This window comes from Heloderma suspectum, chromosome 1, assembly GCF_057233095.1.
Source record: "Heloderma suspectum isolate Gila_16-S chromosome 1, 16-S_ref, whole genome shotgun sequence".
Classification (NCBI taxonomy): domain Eukaryota; kingdom Metazoa; phylum Chordata; class Lepidosauria; order Squamata; family Helodermatidae; genus Heloderma; species Heloderma suspectum.
Genome location: NC_139458.1, coordinates 18,427,731 through 18,450,003, shown reverse-complemented (window position 1 = coordinate 18,450,003; position 22,273 = coordinate 18,427,731). Strand labels below are relative to the sequence as shown.

At 47.0% G+C, this 22,273-nt stretch overlaps 1 protein-coding gene and 1 non-coding gene across 2 annotated transcripts in view; both read right to left on the bottom strand.

Moving 5' to 3' along the window:
• The window catches only part of CEP170B (centrosomal protein 170B), a 116,525-nt gene that overhangs the window by 52,140 nt on the left and 42,112 nt on the right, over positions 1-22,273 (bottom strand). The window contains exon 6 of the mRNA XM_084837478.1: positions 16,603-16,741. Coding sequence (XP_084693604.1) covers positions 16,603-16,741 — 139 coding nt within the window. The remainder of the gene's footprint in view (positions 1-16,602; positions 16,742-22,273) is intronic.
• Positions 7,892-8,075, bottom strand: LOC146356976 (U2 spliceosomal RNA). The gene has a single exon (XR_014787039.1). It is a non-coding gene; the product is annotated as a U2 spliceosomal RNA (small nuclear RNA).

The following is a 22,273-nucleotide window of genomic DNA, read 5'->3' as shown; positions in this document are numbered from 1 at the left end:
CCCTGTTCGCATGTCACACTATGGCTGAATTAGACTCAGCGTTAGAGCAAATTATGGGACAATCCAAAAGGCAAGGCAGGAAAGCAGGCAAATGGCCAAGCACAAAGGTTTCAGCCCAGTATGGGATCAGGCTAAGGCAGGAGTGGTCAAGATACAAGCAAAGGTCTAAGCACAATTAAGCAGTCAGATACAATGCACAGTCCAGAAGCAGTCAAGCTGGAGTCCAAGGGTCAGTAGCACGGAGGTTCAATCACAAGGCAAGGTCAGGAAAACAAGACACAAGGCACCGGAGCAGGGAGAATGTTGTTCCAGAAATGGCTATGCTAGAACTAAAGGCCAAAGTTTCCTGAGTCTTGCACAGGGCTCCGCTGCAGTACATTACAGGCCCTTTGGCAGAAGTCCTACTCAAGAGGAGGGCCTTGCTCCCAAGGAGTCCTTTCTTGCTGAGGATCCTCCTTTGCAAACAAGCACTTCTTCTCAAAACAGCCCTGTTGGCCTGCCTCGAGGGCTAGGTGGATGCCCAGCCTCTGCCTCAGAGATGGAACTCCCCTCTGTCAGGATTGATTCTGAGCATATGGAGATAGTTAGCCGTTCAGACTCAGAAGGGGAACAGCCAGAACTAGGGGAGGCATCTTCCTGAGCGATTTCAGATATGGATAGGTGTACTTCTCAGGATGCTAATACCCAGATGGCTGGGCCTAACCCCCCGCCCCCGCCATAACCCAGGAGGAGGAAGAGGAGGAGAGGCGGGGTGTGACCTGAGGGATGATAGGCTGTGGCGCAGAGCGAAGCAGGAAAAGTTAGAGGCAGAGCTCAGACAGTCAACCCGGTTGGCGATGTGTGAGGGTCGACGTAGGGGAGCATCCCTGGAAGGGAGGGGTTCCCCCCCCTAAGTTATTCTAGCCAGCAAGTCCTCGTTCAAGCTGCTGGCAACATCGTAGCTCCCATTTGGATCCCTTGTTGTCATTCCTTTGAGCCTGAGAGTCTTTGAGGATTTGCATCTGCAATGAACTTGTTGATAGTGAATTAAAGGTGTGAGACTGAAGCCTCTCTTCTTGTGTGTGTGCATGAGGAAGGAGGGGGCCAAGGGAACGTGACACCCCTCTCCTATAGGGATGGACTAGCGGTGATCTCCCCCGAGGGCCCAGGCTCCCTCAGATGTCCTGGCATGGGTGGGTCCTTGGCGTTGTCTGTCTCTGGAGCTCTAGCTCCTCCTCAGAGGAGGGTTCCTCCAGCAGGGGCATGACAGCACAACGAAGAAAAAACACGAGTAAAGGAGCAGGTGAGCAAGTCAACCAGCAGCACATGACGCATCAGTGAAAAGTAACTAAACTGCTTTGTCATTTTAATTGTGTCAGATCCAGTTTCTTTGAGTGTGGCTCATTAACCACCCATCCACCATCCCCACCCTCCGCCACAACTTTATGCCGGTCTGTCCAGATGGCGCCAATTCATTCGAGCAAATTTCTTGGCTCATCAATTCAGGCAGACGGCCTAGGGAGGGTAGGGTGGGGAAGAGCATCCATTTAAATGACAGGATTGAGGTCAGCTGAAGAACCTGCCTAGATAAATATTGAACTATTGGTGACAGCGTGATGCAGTGAAAGCAAATGGACAGGCATGCGTCCTCCTCGCAGATCGGCTCCTACAGCTGCAACTTATTCAAAATGTTGGGCTGGAGGAGGTCAGATTGGAATTCAAGAGAGAAAAGTGGGCGAGATCAGATCGCTATGGAGGACCACCAAGAACCATTATCGAGTTCCAGAAGCAGACTATTTAACCCACATTCCTTGTTCAGGTTACTATACTATACTAGCAAAGCATTATGGGAGTTCCAGAACGATGTGTAATCCATCAGATATACTCATCGCGGACTCAATTCTCCAAGTGTCAGTCCTTATATAACCAAAGCAGCACCATCCACTTACAAATGGGAGGTATTTGGCAGGCTTGGGGGAACCACAAGGGTTGAAGTTCACACCTTTAGGGGGGAAACAGGAGAAAACCCAAAATAGCCCAATTTATTTAAGTTTATTTATTTAAACTATTTCTAACCTGCCTTTCAGGCAGAAGCCCTCTTAATGAGGACTGAGCATGCTCAGTGGCTACAAAATAGTTGTGTTTGTGGGGGGAGAATGGACACAAAAATGGTGGGGCTGGAATGGAGTATCCAGGGGTGACGGAAGCATGGCTAGCTGGAACCCTGAATAGGAGCCCTCGTCACAGCAATGTTTTGTTGCAGGTCTCACTCGCCGTTGCGGAAATTAATAGCCGTTTTATCTGATGAAGATGCAGTGCTACCTCATCAGACCAATGGGCCACCTTTCCCAGCATTACTAGCCTCAACTGGCAGCACGTCTTGAACCCGACTGCCTCAAGTCATGGAAGACATCCTTCCCAATCTGCTGTCAGGATTCCTTTTACCCACACTGAAACTTCAAAGCCGTATCAAACACAGACAAGAGGCTTCAATCTACAGCTTTTAATTCCATTACCACAAAGGGTCATACAGATGCAAATTCTCAGTGACTCTCAGTCTGCAAAGAAATGCCTTCAGGGGGTTCAAAAGGTAGCTATGAAAGTTGCCCAACCGTTTGGAGAAAGGTGGGCTCACTAGCCTAACTTAAGGAGTGGGGGGAGCTCTCTCTCTCTCTCTCTCTCTCTCGTGAGGCTCCTAAGCAGCGCTGTTCATGCAAGGCCAATCAGGTAGACCTCCTAAGTCCTGCCCCGGCCTTCTCCCTCTTGGCTCTGTGTCTGCGCCTCGCATGTATTAATTCAGACTCACCAAACACTGCCTATCCCTGTTTGCTGTCTCTCACGGGGGGGCGTGTGTGTGTGTGTGTGAGAAGAGGGATCTTCCTCCTTCAGCTGGACATTTGAAACCTGAGGAGCCTCCCTAGCCATGTCTGGAGGAGCCTGGGAACATACCTCCCCCATGTCTGGCGGTTCTTCTTCAGAATCTGAACTACTCTCCCACTCCCTGCGCTCAGAAGCACTCCTGACATCTTCCTACTTGTGTAGCCCTTCGCTGGAAATGCTGGAGACTGAAGCTGGGGTGTTATCATAGACACAATGGCTGTGCACAGTTCCTCCCTTATGATTCAAGCCTTTGGCATAGCTTTTCCCAACCTGTTGGCCCCCAGTCGTTTTGGACTTCAACCCCCATCAGTCCCAGGCAGCATGGCCAATCGTCAGGAATGTTGGGCATTGTCATCCAAACTATCTGGACTTGGCATCAAGTTGGGGGAGGCTGGGTTAGTTCAATGCTCGGATTCGCAGCAGCTCTCCACGGCATTGAGCAGAGACTCACTCACATTACCTGAGACTTGATCCTTTTGAACTGGAAATGCCAAGGATTGAACCTGGGACCTGCTGCATGCAAAGGGCCACTAAGTTATGGGCCCTTCCTGGTGGATCACAAGTAATGAAGGCGCAGATGACAGATACAGGCATAGCATGCTGATTTTCCTCAGCATATACTCCACCTGTGCTACATAAGACCTATGCTGCACACCAGCGGTAGCATGCCACAGCCTACTCACACATTCAATAGGACACTGCCAAAGCGCTTGCCGCACCCAACCCTTTCATCAGAGAGCCTCCTTTGGCTTCCCCTGCCTTCAGAGGTTGAATGGGTGGCTACCAGAGCGAGGGCCTTTTTTGTGGTGGCACCCTGGAACTCCCTCCCAAACCATATTCACCTGGTGCCTCTACAATGGGAGTTCTGCAAGAATTTGGAATTCTCCAGCCCATGTGGCAGAGGCAGGGAGCAAAAAGAAAAGGAGGAAGGTGAAAAGGGATGTGTGGCTAACACAGAGGATCAGATGGACCTAGGGGGAGGGAGGGGAGTCTAGGTGCCTTGTTAACACAGCAATGCTTTAGGAGGAAAGTGACGCCCTCTCCCTCTCCCGCTAAAAAGTCAATGAAAATAAAATGAGTGATTACAAAGAGGGCATTATACCAGCTCACTCCAGACAATGAACTTGAGAGCTGGGCTAAAAATACCATCTGGTCAAATCAGAGGAAGGACAGCCATGCATTAAAATAGGGCAGCGTCCCAAGAGATAGCTTTTAATTGATGGCTCCCACTGCTTTGATCGCAGCAGCAGTTCACTCTATCTCCTTTGAGCCAGAAATATTTCCATACCATGGTTGCTGTTTTTTAATTTAACCCCCACATACCGAGGATTCCCAGCGCGTAAGTTTTTAAAATGGAGCACGCACACGCACAAAGTGTGATCCTCAGACAGACAGAAAGGAAAAGTGGAACATTCCTTTGCATCTTAACATCATTAAGATTAACATCATTGTAACAAAAGCACTAAAAAATCTATACTGCTGCAGTCTAGTCTTTTCCCCATTCATTATTAATAACACTGCCTCCATCTCTAGCAGACGGATATAATGGATGGACCCTGTGCTCCTTGAGCAAACAGCAGGGGGAAAAAGTCCTTCTTTAATCTGTTTAGGTTTAAATAATCCCTAACGCTTCTATAATTGAGACTAGAATAGGCTCCTTTCAATCTTTTTTAGATATGCAAAACGTACAGAAAAAGGCAACCCAGAAAAGTTAAAGTAGCCTTCCCCAACCTGGTGTCCTCTGGATGTGTTGGATACAACTCCCATCATCCTCAGCCAGCATGGCCCTTGCCAAAAACATTTACCTGATAGCCAGGAGCAAGTAAAAATAATCTGCAATGGACCAGGTTGAGAGACTTCGTAAATATCAAGGGAGCGAGTTACAGCGATTCTATGCATGTTTACTCAAAAGTGACATTTTGGGTATAGGATTGCAGCCTTATTTTTAAGGCTGGCTGATGTTAGTTACAACATCACTACCATAGTTGTGCTTTTTAATTATTATATTATATTGCAGGGGTGGTGAACTTCTCTTTCAGCCAAACGGCTGAATTCCATTTTGTAGAAGCTCTCGGGGGCCACATTTTTTGCAGCCATTCATTGTTATTAAAAAAATTAGCAATAGCTTATTAATATTTCTACAAAATATCACCTTCATTATCACATATTCTCAGGGCAGAACTACATTTAGTGTGGCAAGCATGGGATTTGCAGGGCATAGTGCAAAGACACATGATGCTGACACCTTGCTGAAACTAAGCAGGGCCTGGAGAGGAACCTGGTCACTGCCCGGGTGTGAGATTACCTGGAAACTTGATGTATACCTCTTTGAGTCGCATGACAAGAGCCAGTGTGGTGTAGTAGTTAGAGTGCTGGACTGGGACTCAGGAAATCAAGGTTCTAGTTCCCTGCTCCCAGCCTGGCCATGTCACTGACTCTCAGCCTAGCCTACCTCACAGGGTTGTTGTCAGGACAAAATGGAGAGGAGGAGGACCATATAAGCCACCTTGAGTTCCTTGCAAGAGGGGAAAAGGTGGGAGATAAATATAATAAATACACAAATCTTTATTTATTCAAGCTACCTATATACCCCTTGATATCATAAGATCTCAATGAGGTTTACATAAGAAATATATAAAATACAATATAAAAATATAAAGTAATAAATACATTAAAAACCCTAAACAACTTGGTACCAGGTTATCTAGCAGACCACCCTCCCTTATATATTCCCAGCTGACCTTTAAGATCGTCAGAGGAGGCCTTGCCAGTCATTTTGAAATTAACAGAATGTCGCCATGCAATACCTGGACAGCAGGCCTTCTCGGTAGCAGCATCCACCCTTTGCAAAACCCTCACCGGTGCAGTTTGGGAGACAGAAAATGTGGCATCCTTCAAACACCTCCTGAAAAAGCACTTGTTCACCCAGGCTTTCCGCGGCTTGTCATTTAAATTACTGCTCCTTGTACTGCTCTTATTGTAACTGGAATTCTTTTTAATATTGTATTTTAAACGTGATGTTAATATTTATATGTAAACCGCTTAGGGATTTTATTATATTTAGCAGTGTATAAATATCACAAATATAAATAAATAAATGCACATAGGAGGAAAAGACGGTTTTAAAAAGAGCTGAAAGTCATTTGAGATCTGTTTCGCTGTCCATGATGCAAACACACACACACACCCATTTCCTTTGTGCCATTGTTGCCCTTACCTTTAGACAGGTTTTGCAGGTTTGTGAAACAATACAAAAACCTGTTTAGCACAAGCCAGCTCAGGATCACCATCCGTACTAAGAGCAGCAATCTCTCTTTCAAATCACCTTCATCTTGTCATGTGTGGGGAAATGCAATAAAATCTTAGGATTCCAATCCTAAGCACTGTCTGATGAGTAAGTCCTACGGAAATTAACAAGACTTACTTCTGAGTACACACACTTAAGACCCCACGGCAGTTTAGGTGGTATTTCAGTGCTGACCAACACTGCTAAGATGTTTTATACCAGCAGTGTATTCAGAACACCAAATTTCAAAGCCCATGCTGCCTCACAAATGCTCATCAGTTCCGAACACCCCAAATTTATAGCCAAAACAAAATAAAGTATTTCAAAACCTACCTCTGGACCACATATAGTTAGTTCTCGACTGGTTCAGCAGGGAAGGGAGAAGAATTTTAAAGCTGCAGAATACACCCAGTGGCACATAGTGCACTACACCAAGGAAAGAGCACTTCTTCCTAATCTAATCAGAGGAACATCTTATCCCTAAAGCACAAGATGAGAGCGAGCTCCTGTATAATCTTCTTTTTGACAAAGGTAACGAAGCAAAGGTAGCTTCTGATTAAATAAATAAAATAGGCTGAGGTCACAATATAGTTCTTGGCATGTTGGATTCTGTTTGCTGAAGCCTGCAGTGTATTATAAACAACAAAAATCTGTGCATTCTTTCACTACGTGAAATGTAGATGTGAACATTTTACTAAGATGCAAAACACATGTTACTTTAAAGAAGTAGCTAGTAGTTATACCTTTTTTTCTTTTTCTATTCTAGAGCAAGTACAGGGGTTCCAATCTGGACTGGGACACTAGCATGGGAGGGTAGGGGGATGTTACTGTTCTCCCCCACCCCGCTGTGGTCCTGATCTAGGGGCCCCACCTCTGAATCACTATTTGGCAAAATAAACTGCAGGTGCTGGGGGCCTAATCCAGAATGAGACTGTAGCAAGGGGTGGAAGGGTTAAAGGCTAAAGTCCCAATCTGGATCAGGGGCCCTGTCCTTACTCTAGAGTAAAAAAAAAAAAAGATACAGTGGTTAGCTACATATTTAAAGTAATGTGTGCTTTGGAACCAAGATGTTTTGCAAGCAAGGGTGAGAAATAAAACAGAAATATGTTTCTTGCGTGCTTCTGTCCCCTGGGCTCTCACTTGAACACAAAAGAGAGTGAGAGAACAAATGAGTGAACTTTGGTCACCAAAGACCTTGCTTTAATTTGCTAGAAGCAAATTGCTAAATACCTACAGGCTTAACCCAGCAGTTTTCTCCCCAAAGCCTCTTTTCTACCATCGCTAAGTAAGCCCATTTTGCAGCTAAAGGTATTATGTTCTTCATGCCATTAATGATTTAAACCCACTGAAAGAAAGGGGATGAAAAGGGGCTGGATTGGTGGGAGAAACTGCCCAGGCAGCTAAACCACAAACTTGCTGCTTGCTCATTTGAGAAGATGCATACATTCACCGCAAAATGCATTGAGAAGAGTGCACTGCAGGCCTCGTGAGATTGGACTACTTCAGAATAAAGCTGATGGATAATGTATTTATTTATTACATTTATATCCTGCCTTTTTTCCTCTTGCAAGGAACCCAAGGCGGCTTACATTATCTTCCCCCTCCTCTCCATTTTATCCTCACAACAACCCTGTGAGGTAGGTTAGGCTGAGAGTCAGTGACTGGCCCAAAGTCACCCAGTGAGCTTCATGGCCAAGTGGGGACTAGAACCCAGATCTCCCAAGTCCCACTCCAACACTCTAACCATGACACAACACCACATTGGCTCTCAATACCAGATCGACGCATGGAGAGGATGGAGCAAGTTCCTATTCCATCTCCCAGGTCCAAAAAGCCATCTAATATATAGTCCTCAAATAGAGGACGTATCAGATTAAACTGGTAAGAGCAGATACTGCACTTGATCTTAGCCAAAAGTCCGAGAAGCGATAAAATGGTTGAATGGTTCCCCACAAAAAGTCCTGCACAACTCAGGACAGAACATAAGAAGGAACGTTGGAAGGAACATAAGAGCAGCCATTTTGGAGGTGACCAAAGGCCTATCTAGTTCAGCATTCTGCTGCTACATTGGTCAAATGCGTGCCCATGGGAAGCCTACAAGCAGCACCTGAGGGCAATAACACCCACCTGCTTGTGTTGCCCAGCAACTGGTATTAAGAGGCATGCTGCGTCTGACACTGGAAGGAATATGTTGCCATCATGACCAGTAGCCACTGAACGCCTGCCTCCACATCAGCCTGCCCATGCATTAATATCAGAGGCCCTCCTCTGCATGACCCCAGGGTAAGAAGTGAGGCAGCCTTCTTGGGAGGAATTCTTTCCCCAGGGAAAGCTTGCCTGGCATCTACTCTGCTAGAGTTTTTTTGTCACTAAAGTCCATTCTTTAAAAAAAAAAAAAAATCCCAGGCCTCCTTCCTCTGGCCCCAACCCCTTTCCCCCAAACACTGATCGTGTGGTGGTTTTTCAACTTTTGCACATTTTCCCTCCCATTCTAAAAGATTGACACGCCTCTCCTAAGGCCTAGTCACGGGCAGTAAGAGCTTTAAGCTAAAAGGGGCTGGGATTTTTGGCTCCACCCCCTTTCCCTTCCTCCCCGCCCACCACTGGAATGCGGCCCCCAAGAGTTTCTCTAAAATGGAATTCAGCCCTTGAGCTGAAAAAGGTTCAAACACCCTGATGTACATCGAGCACGTGGGAGGGGAAGGAGGACACACCGCCCAAACACCAACACGTACAGACCCACACACGGCCGCGCCCCCTGTCGGCCACTAGTTCAATATTAGTGAAAGAGGGCTGTACACACATACGGCCCTTTCTCAATAATGCTGTACATACCGCCAGTGGACCAGCGCTGCGGAGACGTGCAGGAGCACGGGGCCGGGCTACGAGGCATAGTCCTGGCTCCCCACCCATGCATTCAGTTTGTCTTCACACACCTATTACGTTCTGTATTAACACAGCTTTGAACACATATACCAGGACTGTCAAGCCTCTTTCAGCCTGAGGGCCAAATCCCATTTCGGACTGGCTCTTAGAAGCCGTATTCCAGTGGTGGGCAAGGCCAAAGATAAAAGGGGATGGGCAAAATACCCAAAATACGAGCATAATTAAGCGTTAGAAGAGGCATTTCAGCTTGTTCCACTGAGGGGAAAAACACACACAATAGCCAGGGAATCACCAAATGATTGGTGGTTGGAGGAGAGGGATGGATTGGGACCCTAGGCAGGCCGGATTTGACCCCCGGACCTGAGGTTCAACACCCCTGACATATACCCCTTCCATCTATTATCAACTAGACTATCCAAAGTGTCCAAAATGTTGGTTTATAGAGATCCAGTCCGTAAGATCATAAACGCACTTGTGCGATCTCCAGAGGCTGCCAAGACAGTCATGCGCTCGATGTAAAATTAATTACACTAGGGATTTTCACTCGGAGGGCGGTTAGGTTTTGCAACGCCAGGCAAGACATCTGGCTTGCATCTCGGCTGCCGCCACTGGGTAGTTCCCTTTGAGGCTGAGAAAACGATAACCTCCTTTCACCCTCCTCTGCTGTCGCAGCTAATCACAGGGAAATGGCTCCTGCTGGATGCGAGCGTCTGGCTTGCTCCTAGTGATGCAGTACGGGACCTGTCACGTCTGCTGGAGCCGTCACAGGTAAAGCTGACAGAGATACAAAGGCGGCGGCAGCGGGGTGGGGTGGGGTGTCCTTTGAATAGAGTATAGGAATTAATAAGAAATTGAGGTATGCCCGTGAACGCAGTGTCACTCTCTCTCTCTCTCTCTCAGCTTGAGTAAAGAACCAGCAGGGAATGGATGGCTCTAATACCCGACCCCGGCTTAGAGGGGATATTTACAAGGACAATACACAACATGGAAGATTAAGGTCACGAGAACTGCTGTAACTGGGCCCAGGCCCGATAAGGCCTGCTAAGAATCACTTCTTGTTTCTTTTCTTTTTTTATTTGCAACCGAGATGGGCTTTAAGAGTGAATTTAATGGCTACTTCCCTCAGCCTGCCCTCTTCTAAGCCACAAGGGCTCCAAGGGAAATGGCCGGTCTTCAAAACGGCACTAAGAATCTGCAGTTGAGGGGAGAGGAAGAAGCCAAGCAGTCTCCTCAGCCTTAACCACCCCCATCCCAACATGGCCAATGGTCAAGGATGATAAGGGCTGCAGTCCAACAACACCTGAAGGACACCAGCTGGGGAAGACTGCTCCTCACACACAGACACCCCACATGTAGACATTGGCGGTGGGGCCAGAGGGGCCAGTCCTACTTGCCCCTCTCCAGTCGTAGCCTAAACATGTAGAAAGAACATCAAAAAAGCCTCCCCTCTCACCTTGATGTATGATGAAGTGGGTGGGGTGGGGTTCATGCATTTCCCCCTACCCCTCACCACATGGAAGAAGGAAACACCAAGCCCATGAGTTCTCACATTTCACAGAATCATGGAGTTGGAAGGAGCCATTTTGGCCACTGAGTCCAATCCCCTGCTCAGTGCAAGAATCCACTTTAAAGCATCCCTTACAGATGGCTGTCCTGCCTCTGCTTGAATATCTCCAGTGCTGGAAAGCCCACCACCTCCCTAGGCAGTTGCTTCCATTGTCTGACTGCTCTGACTTTCAGGAAGTTTTCCCTCATGTTCATCCAAAATTTGCCTTCCTGTAACTTAAGCCCATTATTTCGTGTCCTACAGTCTTGGGTGATAGAGAAGAGGTTGTGGCCCTCTTCTGCGTGACAACTCTTTACGTTCTTGAGAAGTGCTATCATATGCCCTCTCAGTCTTCTTTTGTCACGGCTAAACATATCCATCATGAAGATCATGGCATCTGGCCCCATCACTTCCTGGCATATAGAAGGGGAAGAAATGGAAGCAGTGACAGATTTTACTTTCTTGGGCTCCAAGATCACCGCAGACAGTGACTGTAGCCATGAAATTAAAAGACGCTTGCTCCTTGGGAGGAAAGCTATGGCAAACCTAGACAGCATAGTAAGAAGCAGAGACATCACCTTGCCGACAAAGGTCCGTCTAATCAAAGCTATGGTTTTCCCAGTAGTAATGTATGGCTGTGAGAGCTGGACTATAAGGAAGGCTGAGCGCCGAAGAATTGATGCTTTCGAACTGTGGTGCTGGAGAAGACTCTTACGAGTCCCCTGGACTGCAAGGAGGTCAAATCAGTCCATCCTAAAGGAAATCAACCCTGACTGCTCATTGGAAGGACAGATAATGAAGCTGAAGCTCCAATATTTTGGCCACCTAATGCGAAGAGAAAACTCCCTGGAAAAGACCCTGATGCTGGGAAAGACTGAAGGCCAAAGGAGAAGGGGACGGCAGAGGATGAGATGGCTAGATAGCATCACGGATGCAATGAATATGAACTTGAGCACGCTCCGGGAGAGAGCGCAGGACAGGAAGGCCTGGCGTGCTATGGTCCATGGGGTCACGAAGAGTCGGACACGACTGAACAACAAACATATCCAGTTCTTTCCATCTTTCCTTGTAGGTAGGACTTAGTTTCTAGTCCCCTGATCATCTTTGTTGCCCTTCACTGAACTCATTCCAATTTATCTGAATCCTTCGTAAAGTGTGGTGTTCAGAACAGGACACAGTATTGGAGGTGAGGTTTGACCAGCGCGGAGTGCTACCTCCAGTACCAGAGGCGGTACGCCTATGTCCTCCAGTTGCTGATGCACTCGTGTCCTGCTTGTGGTTTCCTGGCCGACAGCTGGTTGGCCACTGTGTGAACAGAATGCTGGACTAAATGGACCCTTGGTCTGATCCAGCAGGGCTCTTCTTATGTTCTTATGAGTGGAGCTATTACTTCCTGTCATATTTATTTGGATGTGGGATCCCCCTTGACCTAACGATACACAGCAGACTTCCCAAACCCAGTGCCCACCAGATGTGTCAGACCATAATTCCCATGTTGGCTGGTGATAATGGGAATTGTACTCCAGAACATCTGCGAGACTCCAGGTACACAAAAGCTGATATAGAGCTTATTATATTCTATCAAACAGAAGGGAAGTGGGAACGGGATGGGCTGGGAGCTCACAAGCGCAAACCCTGCCCCTATTTCATAGAATGTCTATTGACACACAATATACTGTGTGTCATGATCACCCAACAAAGATATTGGGGTTTTCACCCCATAATGGATCAAACACTGCTACCTCAACTCTTCCTGCTTGATTTGCATGTTTTATTTTCCAAATTAAAGTTATATTTCATTGTAGTGGTAAATTTGTCACCCAAAGCTTCTCTCTAATTTTATTTGTTTGTTTGTTTATCACCCATCTGGCTGGTCACCCAGCCACTCTGGGCGATGCACAACAACAAAACAGTTAAAACAATACAATTCTACATTAAAAACATCATAAAAAATACCCTAATCCACCCCAAATGCCTGCCTGAACAACCATGTTTTTAATGCGCAGCGGACGCTTATTAAAGAGGAGGCATGGCAGAGTTCCCTAGCGAGGGAATTCCACAGAGCGGGGGCCACCACAGAGAAGGCCCTCTCCCTTGTCCTCACCAGCCTAGCTGTCCTGGCTGATGGGACAGAGAGAAGGCCATCCAAGGCTGATCTTGTTAAGTGGCCTGTCTGGTGTTGCTGGAGGCGCTCCTTAAGATAGGCTGGGCTGGAACCACATAGGTTTTTAAAGGTCAAAACCAACACCTTGAATTTGGCCCGGAAAACAACTGGTAACCAGTGCAACTCCTTTAGCACTGGAGTGATGTGATCTCGCTGGCAGCTGCCTGTAATCAGGCGAGCCGCCACGTTCTGTACCTGCTGCAGCTTCTGAACTGTCTTCAAGGGTAACCCCACATAGAGCGCATTATAGTAATCTAAACGAGACGAGACCAGGGCATGTACTACCGATGGGAGCAGATGGTCAGGAAGGTAGGGGCGCAGCCACTATATCAGATGGAGTTGTCCGGCGCTGTCCAGCTCACAGCTGACACCTGAGCCTCCATGGACAGCTGGGAGTCTAAAATGACCCCCAGGCTGCGGACCTGGTCTTTCAAGGGTAGCCGTACCTCATTCAACACCAGGTCAGTATCCCCCAACCTCATCTTGTCTCCCACCAAAAGTACCTCCGTCTTGTCAGGGTTCAGCTTCAGCTTATTCCTCCTCATCCAGCCCTTCACCGTCTCCAGACATTTGGACAGGGATTCTACAGCCAACCTTGGCGAAGATTTGAACGAGAGGTAGAGCTGCGTGTCATCCGCATATTGATGACACCGCACCCCAAACCTCCTGATGATAGCCCCCAGCGGCTTCACATAGACGTTAAATAGCAACGGGGAGAGGATGGAACCCTGTGGCACCCCACAAGTGAGCGGCCACGGGTCCAAAACCTCCTCTCCCAGTGCTACCCCCTGGTACCTGCCAGAGAGGAAGGACCGGAACCACTGCAATACGGTGTCTCCAATGCCCAACCCCTCCAGGCGGTCCAGGAGGATACCGTGGTCAACAGTATCAAAAGCTGCTAAGAGGTCGAGGAGAACAAGGAAGGAGCATTTACCCCTATCTAGAGCCCTCCTCATATCATCCACCAAGACGACCAAAGCCGTTTCTGTCCCATGCCCAGGCCTGAAGCCCGACTGAAATGGATAATTATATTTATCATCACTCCAGGGTTGCAGCTCCTGATTCAACTTTATCAGGACCTCTACATGAGAGTACACATTCTCAGAAATTCTGTATTTCCACCCATTAAGAATCGACTGAGCCATTCATGCTCCATTTATAAGAAAATAAAGACATAAAAGTGGTGGGGGGAGACGAACATCTGACAAACCTGTCCAGCCTGTAACTTTTGTGGGGGACCGCATTCATTCACACACGCACAGGTGTGGGGGGATACAATCGCATGAACAAAACCTTCACACAAGAGAAGACCAACCGTCTCCAGTGGTGGCACCAAGGAAAAATAAGTAAGGAAGGGTGAACAAAGAAGGAACAAAGCACATTTTGGCCTGGGGAGGGGGAGCTCTCCCTCTTTTGTATTTACCCTTACAGGTGGCCTAGATATATTTAAAAATAAATCAATGTGAAAATTGCTGAAAGAGAAATGATGCTATCTTTCACATTTATGGGCCTATTCTAAACATATTTTTCCCCAAAGTAAGCTCTCTTGATTTTGATGGAGTTCTCTTTGAAATAAGCATGCTTACGATTACAGCAGCCTCCCCCAACCTGGTGCCCCCCAGATGTGTTGGAATGCAACTCCCATAATTCCCAGACAACATGGCCATTGGGGAATTATGGGAGTTGCTCCCATAACACATCTGGAGAGCACAGGGTTGGGGAAGGATGGATTACAGGCTTTAACTTCTAGTTCATGATTGTCAGGGTGGAAACTGAGCCGATAGAACACTAGAGCAGTTCTGATTCTGAGGAGGAACAGCAATCCGTGGGAGAAGAGCACACTCATCTCTCACAGGCACAGCAGCTGGCAGAGATTCCTCCTGCCAGCATTCCTGGGATAGATAGTGACCCTGGTAGTGAGAGAGCGCTGGAGGGGGGCTTGCTGGACGCTCGACACCGACGCTGGGAGCGACAACAGCTGGAGGGCGTGGAAAGGAGGCGCAGCGCTCATTTGGCGCTCAAGCAACGGTCGTGTCCCAAGGACCCAAGGGAAAGAGGGAGGATCTCTCCCTAGCCCATAAGTTCAGGGTCTTCCCATGATTCTCCTTCAAACGGGGACCAACTGCCTAACCCGGAGGATAGACTACTCTGCTGTTCCTTGCTTAGTCGCTGGTGATTAGCTTCTGAAAGAGTCATTAAGTTGTAAAAGGATTAAAGCCTTGAAAAGAATCCTTTTGTCTGTGTCTTGAGTTAGCTATTGGAGTAGAGTGAAAGGGGCCGCCAGGGCGCTCCTGACAACGATTTAGTTTTTATTTGAATGTGCAATGTGCCTTCCTTTCAAGAGTGCTTGCAGACAAGGTTTTCAGTTGGGATGGGGGGGTGTCCAGACAACCTCATCTTCAATTTGTAGCCCTCCCATGTTTTCCCAGTGCTTCTTCCATCTTTCCAGGAAAAAAAAACCATTACAGAGGAAAAGACAGATAGCTGCACAGTGCCTTGGTAAGAAACCCTCTGCCTGGAAGCACCCAGGTAAACACAAGGGACCAGCTACATTCCCCCCACCCATTACATGTAGGATCATGCCTTGGAGGTAGTGGTGTAGTGGTAAATTTTGACATGCAGGTGCTCCTCATGTCAGTCCCCATAGCCACGCCCCTAAGGAGAATCAAAAAACGCAGGCAGCTGTGTTAATCCGTATCTATCAATGTTGCTAGAAAAATCCATTTCCCCCAGCTACCAGGGGGACTGCAACTAAGCTCAGAGGGAAAAAGGAAGTCTGAGAGGGGTGGTATATGATGTTGTCGTCCCTGCTGATCAAAAGGTCCTGGCACTTCGACCCTGCAAGCCTTCGCTCCACTACACCACTGCTCCTAAGCCACCTTGTCCAACACAGGAAATCCAGAATCAGAACATAAGAGCAGCCATGCTGGATCTGACCAAGGGTCCATCTTGTCCAGCATCCTGCTCACTCAGTGGCCAACCAGATGTTGACCAGGAACCCACAAGCAGGACATGAGCACAACGGCACCCTCTCACCCATGTTCCCCAGCAACTGGTGTACCTAAGTTCACTGCCTCTGATACTGGAGGTACGACATGACTATCAGGACTAGTAGCCATCAAGAGCCTTCTCCTCCAGGAATTTGTCCAACCCCCTTTTAAAGCCATCCAAATTGGTGGCCATCACTACATCCTGTGGTAGTGAGTTCTATAGTTTAATTATGCACTGTACCTCCTTTTATCTGCCCTGAATCGCCCACCAATCAGCTTCATAGGATGACCCCGATTTCTAGTATTTTGAGAGAAGGAGAAAAATGTCTCCCCATCCACATTCTCCACACCATGCATAATTTTGTAGACCTCTATCATGTCTCCCCTTTTTTCCAGGCTAAACAATCCCAGCTGTTGTAACCTTCTCTCATAGGGGAGATGCTCCAGCAACGATAATTTTCGTTGCCCTTTTCTGCACTTTTTCCAGCTCTACCATACCATCCTCAACAGAAAGTGGCCAGCATCTTCCTGAAGACCCCCAGTGAGGGAGGGCCCACCACCTCTCTCGGTTATTGCTTGCATGGTCGAACTGCTCTTACTTTGACAAAGTTTCTCCTAATGCTCAGCCAAAATCTACCCTCCTGTAACGTAGGCCCATGAGTTCTAGTTCAGCCCTCTGTGGCAGCAGAGAACAAGTCTTTGCCCTCGGCTAACACATCTCATTTTGAAATGGATACGACAAACCAAGGCTTTATTGCCTCAAATCGACAGCAACACTTCCAAAGTTACAGCCTGCATTTCTGCTCCCAAGAGGGAGAGAAGGGCTTGTTCCAATCCTTGACTAACTGGTTTTTTCTCTCTCAACAGGTACCTGTAATTGCTTTCTTCTCGCCTTTCTCCAGCTTGGCTTGGGGCGATTCAATATCTCCACCGTGTTCCATTGGTTGTTCCGCCCTTTTCATTGCTGTGCCTTTAAAGCTCATCTGAAGTTGGCTGGTGTATTTCTCATGCTGGAGGGGGGAAAGCAGGAGACATGGTGTGTACAGGGCAATGTGAAACTAGACAGGAGCGAGGAGCAGCTGCAACAGAACCTCGGAATAACAAAGAACAGGGCAAAGAACCGGGACTCATAATCCCAGAGGGAGGGAAATCTCCCGGCTGTGAAACTCTCAACTTCACACATCACTGTGTCAGCGTGATACATCCTTCTGTTTATACCATCAAACCTGAAGAGACACCTCCTTCTTTCCCCAGGGAAGAAAATGAAGTGTCCAGCCACTCTATGTATTTTCGAACTGTCCCCAGCAGCCATGAGATCTAGAAACCTTCATAACCCATAAGAACAACGTGCCTCTAAGGGCCAAACATGATGGGATATTATTCAGATCTCCTGTTTCTTTAATTTTATTTCAAAAGTAGATATAGAGGACCTTGCTCAGCCCCATTCAAACTCGGACCACAATCCTGGGGGAGGAACAAGCAAGCTTTTCCCCCCTTCATGCAGTTTTCATTTTCCTGATGTGTAAATCTTTTCTCTCTCTCTCTCTCTCTCTCTCTCACACACACACACACACACACACACACACACAGCTGTTTTCGTAGATCAAGCAAAGAGTAGCTGGGGGAGGGAGGAATTTACATGAGGAAAACTGTGCAGGCAGGAAAGCATTAAAACTCCCATCCCTCCCAAACCTATTTCCCCCCTCCCCACCACGCCTGGTTTTAAAAAAGAAAATTAAAGAGACAAGAGATCTGATCAGGGTTTTCTGGTGTCTTATCTACGTTGGCCCTAAAACAGCAGCTTCTGAAGCAATACAGATGCAAAGAGAAGAAGTGCAAAGGTTTCCTGTTCTCCCACACACTGGTCTCATTTGAAGCAAAACTCTTTTACCCGTTCCCCATGCCACCTGACCCAAGAAGATAAGCACAGTACACAAGCTTCCAACACAAAGGTTACCTTCCTCATTTGCTAGGTCATAGTAACCATGTGTGCATAACATCTGCCGATTTGCACGTAACATTCAACCAGGGGTGCAGAATCCCCAGCTCGCAGGCCTACTCCACCCTGCCAGGTTCCCCAATCCAGCCTGTGGAACCTCCTAAGTTTCCTCCATGGGGCGGGGCTTGGGCTCCAAGCCCCCTCCCTTAGAGGGAATCCCTGCTGTTATCTCCGACCTGAGCATCTCAACCGTAATTTAGCATTACATACAGAAGTAGGAATGGGCCTGTGCAAAGCGCCAGACTCATGTACTCCCCTCTCATGTGAACAAGAGGAGGAATAAACTAGAATTTTGTTTTGCAGACTCCTGGCTTGTTATTAAATGCAAAACCAGGAATTATAGTTTAAAACTAAAACTCTAGTTTGCTGAACATGCCAGAAAAACAATCCAAGCTTTGCAGCTGGTTTATTTAGCAATTGGTTTGTTTAGCAATAGCCTAGAAAAGTTTTTCCCAACTAGGGTGCTGTCCAGATCTGCCCAACACATCTGGACAGAATCAGGGTGGGGAAGAATGGACCAAAGTTTCTTTTAAACTATCATTCCGGGTTCACATGTAATGAGAAGTCAGGAAGAAGCAACAATAAAACTGCTGCACGAGAGGAGGAAGGGAGCATGGGGTTCTTGGTTTAGCATTAAGCGTTTGTGTTTGTATACACACAAAAGCTCTACATTGTACAAGATGGAGATGCAGAACAGGAAGCAAGAGTGAACCGATTTCAATTCTGGGATAGCCCAAGCCTGTGGATTAGTGGACACAATTTCATTTCTACAAGGAAGATTAACAAGAAGGGAAAACGCCATCAGAAATTTTCCTTACTGGGGACAGGGGGTGGGGGTGCAAACGTCAGTACGAGAAGTTTGTGGAGAAGCACAAAGGGCCTTGTTCATACAGCCTGGCCTTCCCCAACCAGGTGCCTTCCAGATGTATGGGACCAGATATACAGGACAAGAACCCAGGGACATCCTAGGAAGCTGATTGGTGGGAGATTCAGGACAGAGAAATGGAAGGACAGTGCACAGTCAAACTATGGCATTCACAACCACAAGATGTAGTGATGGCCACCAGTTTGGATGGCTTTAAAGGGGAATTAGACAAATTCCTGGAGAAGGCTCTCAATGGCTACTAGTCCTGATGGTTATATGCTACCTCCAGTATCAGAGGCAGTGAGCCTATGTACACCAGTTGCTGGGGATCATGGGTGAGAGGGTGCTGTTGCACTTATGTCCTGCTTGTCGGTTTCCTGTGGGCAGCTGGTTGACCATTGTGTGAACTTACATTCACACAGAACTTATGTTCTTATAAGAAGAACCCTGCTGGATCAGACCAAGGGTCCATCTAGTCCAGCAATCTGTTCACACAGTGGCCAACCATCTGTCAGCTAGGAAGCTACAAGCATGGCATGAGCGCAACAGCACCCCCCCCACACACACACCTATGTTCCCCAGCAACTGGTGTATATAGTCTCACTGCCTCTGGTACTGGAGGTAGCACATAGCCATCAGGACTAGTGGCCATTGATAGCCTTCTCCAGGAATTTGTCCAACCCCCTTTTAAAGCCATCCAAATTGGTGGCCATCACTACATCCTATGGTAGCAAATTCCATAGTTTAATTATGTGCTTATGACCACAGTTCTCATCACTCCCAGCCAGCACAGCCATTCTTTGAAACCACAATTCCTGGTTTGCATGTAACAACAAGCCAGGAATCTGTAACAGGCTGGCTGGGCATGATGGGAGCTGCAGTCCAACACATCTGGAGGGAACCAGGTTGGGGAAGGCTCATACAGCCCACTGCGGAAGTAAGCTACTCTATCCACTTCAAATCCCTGATCTTTGCCAAAGATCTGCCCCATTGTCCTGCCACTGAAAGTGATGCAGGATGCCTAATCTGCCCCCAGTGTGCTTCCAGAAACACTACGGTTCACATGTCGCACCTGGCAAAAACATTGGTCAGGTCCGCCATCCTTCTTACAAAGTGACACACACTTTCTCAAAGTTCGGTAACCAAAATGGGAATCATAGCCTACATCTCATCTTTGCCTGAGCCAAGGATTTTCACAGGATTCTCAACATTTTCTGCTGACATTGGTTTTTTTTTAACAAAACAAGTCTCTAGAACTCAAGATTCGGGGCAAAAGCTTGAAAATGTAATGGCAGTCTGTCCTAAGGGATAGGCGGAGGCATCAAATTATCACTCAAGAAACAGTCTTGGCAAAACAACAGAACTGCCGGGGGGGGTGGATTAACTCTCATCTAAGATGTTTCAGCATAATACATTGGGAATTTCTCATGGGAAAGCTTTGTTGAAATTAAAGGGAGCGGTGGTGCAAAGGTGTATCTGTGCTTTTGGCACAACACCTGTTCACATCAAGGACACTTGAGCAAGAGAAGCTCTGGATAGATTGTGCACAATATATGCCACACTCTTGAGGGGTGGGAGCATGAGAAGTCCATTCCTGCTACTAAATCCCAGACAGCTGGGGATTCAGCCAACTAAATCCAAAAGCATTCATGAGAGCCAGTGTGCTGGAGAAGCAGTTGTGTTGGATTTGAACATAGGAAACCCTGCATATGTATTTACCCCATCTGTATCCCACAGTTGCTCCAAGAAGTTCAGGGCAGCATTTTAGCCTCACAACAACCCTATGAGGTAGGTTCGCCTCAGAGACAGTAACTGGCCCAAGACGAGCTTCATTGCTCAGGTGGGGAGTTAGACCCAAATTCAACACTTTGAACCACACTGGCTGGTTCAAAGGCAGTGTGGTAGAGTGCTCAGAGTTGTGTTGTGTGACCTTGAGCTGTCTCTCAAGGGATTTTCACGTATGAGGCCTAAATCACCTCATGTGCTGTTTAGGCATAATGTCCTATTGTTGTTTATGAGAATAGCCATTTGTAATTGTGAACTAGCATTAAGGCCAATGGAGGTTATAATGTACACATTACAAGACAGATTCAAGCAAGAATCATGTTACACCTTATGTGTGAAATCACTCTCAAGCCTTAACATATTCCTCAGGGGTGTTGTGAGGCCAGAACACCATGAGAACGTAAGAGCAGCCATGCTGGATCAGACAAAGGGCCCATTTAGTCCAGCATTCTGTACCCACAGTGGCCAACCAGCTGCCTATGGGAAGCCCACAAGTAGGACATGAGTCCAATAGCACCCTCCTGCCCATGTTCCCCAGCAACTAGGCTACAGAGGCGTACTGCCCCTGATACTGGAGGTAATATATAGCCACTGATAGCCTTACCCTCCAGAAATTTGTCTAATCCCCTTTTGAAGATGCCCACGTGGGTGGCCATCACTATATTCCACAGTTTAACTATGTGGTCTGTGAAGAAGTGCTTCCTTTTCTCTGTCCTGAATCTCCCACCATGGGATGACCCAGTATTATGAGAAGGAGACAAATGTTGCCCTCTCCACTTTCTCCACACCATGCATAATTGTATATACCTGTATCATGTTTCCTCTTACTTGCTTTTTTCTAACCTAAACAGCCCCAAATGTTGTAACCTTTCCTCATAAGGGAGGTGCTCCAGTCTCTTGATCATTTTAGTTGCCCTTTTCAGCACCTCTTTCAACTCTACAATATCCTTTTTTAGGTGTGGTGACCAGAACTTTATTTATTTATTTATTTATTTATTTTTATTTCATTTCTATACCGCCCAATAGCCGAAGCTCTCTGGGCGGTTCACAAAAATTAAAACCTGTATGCAGTATTCCAAGCACGGTCACACAACAGATTTGTATAAGGGCATTACCATCTTGGCAGCTTTATTTTCATTCCCTTTTCTAATTAGGCCCAACAGAGAAATTGCCACTCTGAGTTCCTGAGAGGAGTGGATCTGACTGCAACTAACCAAATGAACAGCATTCATTGCTTACATTTTGATATTGAAAAGGAGGCCCTAATGCAGTGCTAGGGTTTTCCAAATTATGAGCCTACCACAAACATTGTAGTTATATATTATTCAAACACTGTTGAAGCACTTTAAAAAGAAGGAACAAAATCAGGGAAGAAAAAGTGAAAGAAAGCTGTGATTTTTTCAATAATCTTATCAGCATCCCACAAACATGCCTTGATGATCACATGTTGGTCAGTCTGCCTTTAATAGTAATGCAGAAGAACATATTTCACCAGGTGCGTCTTGCCATGCAGGTTCAGTCCCTAGCATCTCCAGGTAGGTCTGGGTAAGTCCCTTGTCCGAGGGCCAAAACTTTAAATGTGTGATTAGCAGCTACATCTTTTCCCCATTTTTACTCTAGAGTAGGTGCAGGGGCCCAATCAAGACCAGTCAGGGTTCCCCTTATGACCTGGACCCCCTGAACAATTCCTTAAGGACTTCTTGCCTCCTTAAGAGTCCCACCTTCTTTCTTTTACCTTTCCCTTCCCAGTAACGTGGGGTTTAGGCTGTAGATGTGCGGTGACTGACACTCTAGACACAGGGTTTAACCACAACAGTTTACTGGTGACTTAAAGCAACCAACTCACAAGTAAAGGTATTTACACAACAGAGCTGAGTGATACAAAAGGCCTTA